This window comes from Haematobia irritans, chromosome 4, assembly GCF_050003625.1.
Source record: "Haematobia irritans isolate KBUSLIRL chromosome 4, ASM5000362v1, whole genome shotgun sequence".
Lineage (NCBI taxonomy): Eukaryota > Metazoa > Arthropoda > Insecta > Diptera > Muscidae > Haematobia > Haematobia irritans.
This window is the reverse complement of record NC_134400.1, coordinates 108260066-108266065: the sequence shown is the minus strand read 5'-3', so window position 1 is coordinate 108266065 and position 6000 is coordinate 108260066. Positions and strand designations below refer to the sequence as shown.

Here is a 6000-nt window from a genome sequence, read left to right as displayed (position 1 = left end):
TAACGCTTGCCGATGTCAAGGTATCTTAAAATCTCCTAACACCGTCTTCTAAATTATAAGTAAGTCCATACGTATATATTAAATTAACAAAGACCGATTAAATACGTATATAATTCAGTTTGACAAACTTTTCTATAGAAATAAAATTTGGCAAAATTTTCTATAGAAATAAAATTTTCCATTCGTTTGTTTTGTTATTGTTGGTTTTGTTCTTTAAGCATTGTTTTTGTTTTTTTTTTTTTTATTTCAGCTTAAAACCATATCTTGACTAAACTACAAGTGTAGCTTAACCAACAGAGGAAAATAAATAAAATTTTGACAAAATTTTCTATAGAAATAAAATTTTGCGACAAAGGGTCGCACATCTAGCGAATTCTCTGTATGGTTTCAGTTTTCAGACTCTCCTCAATTCAAAGGCTTTGATATTTTTGCAGAAACTTATAGTAAAACGGACACCGGATAACTTGTATTACAAATTGAGATTCGCAAGATCAACCAGAGGAAGAAAAATAATACCATTTAGGCGTCGATGTCTTGTTTCCGAATGGCATTTCTTTATCAGTACAATACGTCTTTAGAACACATTACCGAGCAACATACAAAGCATCAGCAACCCCTTTATTTTTAAAAAGCGAGTACTACAATTGTATCGGAATTAATTTACATCTATCTTGTCCTTCATAAACTTCTATTTACATACTATCACGTCTTTGCATTTAAATGTTAAATTTTTCTTCGATATTATTATAAATACTAATAACATATTACTTTTCAAAAACTATTTATTATATAAATTATTAATATTTAAAATAAATGTTTTTCCTCAATTTTTTTTTTATAAAATTTCCCATAATATGAATTATTGTAATCCTAATTAAGATGGATATTATTTCAACTATTGAAATCTGCACTATAATTATAAGACATTGTCTTGCTGTGTAGAAATATACAAATAAATAAATAAATAAAAAAAAAAAAATTTGGCTCGAGTGGCAACTATGATTATGAACCGATATGGACCAATTTTTGTGTGATTGGGGATCGGCTATATATAACTATAGACCGATATGGACCAATTTTGGAATGGTTGTTAGCGGCCATATACTAACACCACGTTCCAAATTTGAACCGTATCGGATGAATTTTGCTCCTCCAAGAGGCTCCGCAAGCCAAATCAGGGTATCGGTTTATATGGCGGCCAATTTGCCATACCATCTGACCAACATCTATAGCAACTACTTGTGCCAAATTTCAAGTCGATAGCTTGTTTCGTTCGAAAGTTACCATGATTTCAATAGACGGATGGGCAGATATCGCTAAATCGACTCAGAATTTCACAATGACCCATATATATATATACTTTATGGGGTCTGAGTGCAATAGTTCGATGTGTTACAAACGGAATGACAGAGTTCATATAAGCCCATCCTATAGTTGATGGTATAAAAATGGGTATATACTTCCATTACGTACAAAATTTCAAGCGGATGAAATGAAATTCGCTTCTTCACGAAGCTCTGGAAGCTCTGGACGATATGGACAAGTTATTGCTTGGTTGTTAGAAGGCGTATAGTGCAAACCTTGACTGTTTGGTTTAGGGTAACATTTTTTATTGAAATACGAAAAGACTTTTTCAACTACCCAATATAACATAAATATATGTGTCCAAGTTTTAAAATATATTTTCTCCTTTTATATTATTCATGATCTTCTAAAGCCGGGCTTCAAAGTTCAAATTCATGTTTGAGGGTACATAATCTTCGGCCTGGAATACCGAATTCAGCCGTACTGTACTGTGAATGAAGTTACCAGAACAAGAATATTTGTTATACCAGGATTATAAATATATTTAAAATATAATTAAACAACAACAATAGGGTCAACATTTGGGATAAAAACGAGTATTTTAAAATCCCCAATGGGTACCAAAACCATCGAAGCTCATGTGGGAGACCATTTCAGCAGGAGAGTAGTGGACAGTTTGGCTAGTACCATAACCGGTGACACCAGGAGCATTGTGAGAGTACGTGGTGGCCGAAGGACCATGGTTGTAGGTTGTGGTGGCAGTGGGAGCAGCATAGGTGACAGTCTTTGCTACTGCTGGTGCAGCATAAACGGCTGGAGCTGCATGTGAATACACAGCAGGAGCGGCATGGGAGTAAACGGCTGGACTTTCATGCGAGTAGACAGTCTTGCCAACGGCAGGAGCAGCATAGACTGTAGGAGTAGCATGAGAATAAAATACTGGAGCTTCATGGGAGTACACAGTTTTGGTAACAGCAGGAGCAGCATAGGTGACAGTCTTAGCTACAGCTGGTGTAGCGTAGGTAAAAGTTTTAGCCAGTGCTGGAGTGTAAACATTGTTGTTAATACGGGTATCTACTTTGTGGACACTGGAATAGGGTGTCTCCACAGACTTGGAATAGTGAGAGACAGTGCCACCAAAAGAACGTACGACATTCTGTTGAGTGGAAGCAACAGCATCCACAGATGGGTTAACCACTTTGGTGACAATAGGTGCAGCAGCAGCATATGTGGTTACTGGAGCAACATATCCGCCATTGGCCATAGCAAAGAGAGCACACAAAGCAACGAATTTGAAAGCCATTTTTTAATGCTGATTAATCCAAAAATATCGTTAATGTTGATTGCTCTGTAATCGTTCGATGACTGTTATGATTTGGATAGTGCTCCGTGGCATTTATATACGTAAGTTTTTGCAAATATTCAATTGACACGGTTGGGAATTAATCTCGAGACTTTTGTACGTATTGGTTGTAATGCGTGAATAAGAAATACATCAATTCACTTTTAATAGTTGGCATATAATGGTGTTTTGGGTTAAATTTTAGTTTTTTTGTTAGCTGGTCAGGAAGAGGACCATTCCTGTTTTGCTGGGAGGATTAGGAGTATTCCCAACACTTTTAAAGGACAATAGTGTGATTGCAATTCTTTTGCTTAAGTCAAATATGCAGGTATCGTGGAGATATTAAAAAGAGGTCACTTGAATTTTTCATATCTGAGTTGCGAGGGAGACATCCCACCCATCCTCGATTCACTGAAATGTCATCTAAATTATTTAAGATGGCAAGGTCTGACTTCTTTCACGCCTTTTCGTCGGTAATATTTACATTGAATTTCAAAGATAATTTGAAGGTGGCCGTGAACCTATATTTACGGTATATATGTTCTTTGGGAACACTAAAAAAAAAGTGAACTCTCTATTTCACTAAAGCCAATTTAACTGTATTTTAGTTCATGGAATTATTATGTTTGGAGAAAGTTTCCTCTACTCTAATAATTGTTTGTGTACGTTAGTTAAATTAACTAAAACCGAGGAAAAAAATTTACATAAATGACGGATAAAGATTAACTACATTAGTGTCTTCCACAAAATAGTTCAATATTTCTTTAAATTTGTAAATTTTACTACAAATGCGTTCATCATGAACTTCGTATGTCACTAAAGACATTCTTGCAATTTTGAACTCCAATTTTTTTCCTTCAAACTACAAAATTTTCTTTGACAAGTGAAAAAACTTAAATAAATTTTCTTGAATTTGTCGAAACTAATTTACTTATTTTTATGACATCGGCATGATGCCAGCGTTTGTTATACTGTTTAGTTAGAATTTTCTAAAAATATTCAAAATTTTCTAAAATTAACCGAAATTTTTCTTCCTGGTGGGTTAACTGTTTTTTCAGTGAAGGGGCTCTCCTCTTCTCGACATTTGCTTATGAAAACTTAACTTTTACGATCTTGTGTTAATTTCTACTCCTTAAAAGTGACCAACCCTTGCAAGATTTCTTTTAAAGTTTTCCGATTTATTTAAAGGTTACTTCAAGTTTTTTGATTTATGTGAAATGTGCAGAGCGGAGCATACACAGAAAAAAAATTCATGAAAATTTTTCCAAATAAAGTTTTAATTGCGTTTTAAAAAATATTCAATTAAAAATTTAATTGATTCCACAAACTTTTTGATTGAAACAAAAATCAATCACAAAAATTAATAGTATCAATTAATTTTTTAATTGGATCAAGTAATTTTTTAATTGACTTTCAATTAATTTTTTAATTGCTACTATCATTTCTGCGATTGAAGACATTAGGGGCATGCACTCATACATTGTGTGTAAGAGTACATGCCCCTCAAAACTTATTGCTTCAGTAACATACACTCCCGACTTCCATATGTTATATTTATTATTTTTTACCCGAAATATATACAGTGTGGCTGAGTGCTACAAACTTCAGGTTGCTATTATTTCTAAACCGCAGGTCTTACAACTGACAGATTTATTCCAGCGACAGTTTCATTTAATTTTTGACGAGCTTGTAAAATCATTCTGATCTATTGGCTTTTGAAATAAAGTTATTCATGATGGAATACAAACGTGAACGAAAACCACAAGAGACTATCCTTGGAACCCTCCAACAGTTAAATGTGAATACATCTTTTGTTTTTCGTAACATTGCTCGTTAGTGTGACACTGGTAGTGTTGCAACTCCTCCAAAATGTAGACGAAACAAGTATATACGGCCTTAAGTTCGGCCAGGCCGAATCTTATGTACACTCCACCATGGATTGCGTAGAAACTTCTACCACAGACTGTCATCCACAATCGAATTACTTGGGTTGTGGTATCTTAAAACTTCTTAACATCGTTTTCTAAATTGTGAGTTAGTCTATACGTGGTATATATTAGACATAAAAGGTATGTGTAGGTAAGTCTACAAATAATTACACCCTCAAAAAAAAACGCTTCTTTAACATATGTTCCAAACATATTTTGCAGGAAGCACATATATTATTGGATACTGCCGAAACATTAATATGTTTGTTTTATGTGAACATATTATATGTTTGGAAGCATTTTGAACCCAAAAATATTATATGCTTGGAAGAATTTTTCCCAAAGACGATTGTGCTCATTGCCCAACATACTCGTAAATTTCAATTCCACGAAATATTTTAGTTCTTGGCACCTTTTTCTGTAATACAAATAATGTTGAAGAAATTATTCACTTTTATAATTTTTTTAAATTTTACCTTTCGCCTGCACGGAGAATCGAACCGAGGACCATACAGTTTGTAAGCCAACACACTATCCACTGGACTACGTAGCTGTTATAGTCACCAGTAGATAATTATCGGTATAAGTTACATTTATATAGCATAGTTTGCAGCGCCCACGAGCACATGCAAACATAACATTATTTAACAGAAACATACATTTGTTTGCCACGTGGAGCAGTGGTTAGCATGTCTGCCTTGCATGCAAAGGGTCGTGGGTTCAATCCCTGCTCCGACCGAACACATTTTTTTTAATTTACACATTTATATTTATACTATATTAAATTTTTATAATGAAACTTCGAAATGTGGGTTATTAATCATTTTACTGTCCCAACTCTAAAAAGAGTATAGTGCCCTTTCGTTATTTTTATGGATACCCCTGATTTCTTTTAACGAACCAAGAAAAAAATTGTGCCCATAATGCCAAAATGATAAACAAAACACATGTCCACACATACATAAAATGCTGCTCTCAAGGCGAAAACATATGCTGTTTGTTTTTCAAATGTCTATTCTCTTGATTCCGAATGTCTATTCTCTTTATTCAAATCAAATAATATTTAGACTTAAGCATATCAAATTTTTGGCCTTATCATAAAACAGTTTTCCGAAACAACATAAAAGCGATTTCACAGAAATTGTTCTCTTTTGATTCTTTCGCTGTGTTATGTTGATATCTTTCGTCAACTCTCCCGGTTTTCATCTCTATTTCTTTCTCTATACTCTCTCTGTCGCTTTGAATAAAATATCACAACATATGTATGTTTAGTCGTAATTTGTAAATATATATAAGTTTGCATTCACACATATGATTTTTATGAAACATTCGTGCCCCAAACATAATATATTCTAACATATTAACATAGATGTCCCAAACATTTAGTGTTAGTTTAGGAACATTACATGTTTGCACTTAAATATA

The 6000-nt window shown here is 33.7% G+C and overlaps 1 protein-coding gene across 1 annotated transcript; it reads right to left on the bottom strand.

Annotated features, from left to right (window-relative positions):
* Positions 1-1906: 1906 nt before the first annotated feature.
* On the bottom strand, positions 1907-2608 carry LOC142236559 (uncharacterized). The gene has a single exon (XM_075307786.1). It carries the CDS (start codon positions 2606-2608, stop codon positions 1907-1909), a length of 702 nt encoding a protein of 233 aa, XP_075163901.1.
* Between the last annotated feature and the right edge of the window lie 3392 nt (positions 2609-6000).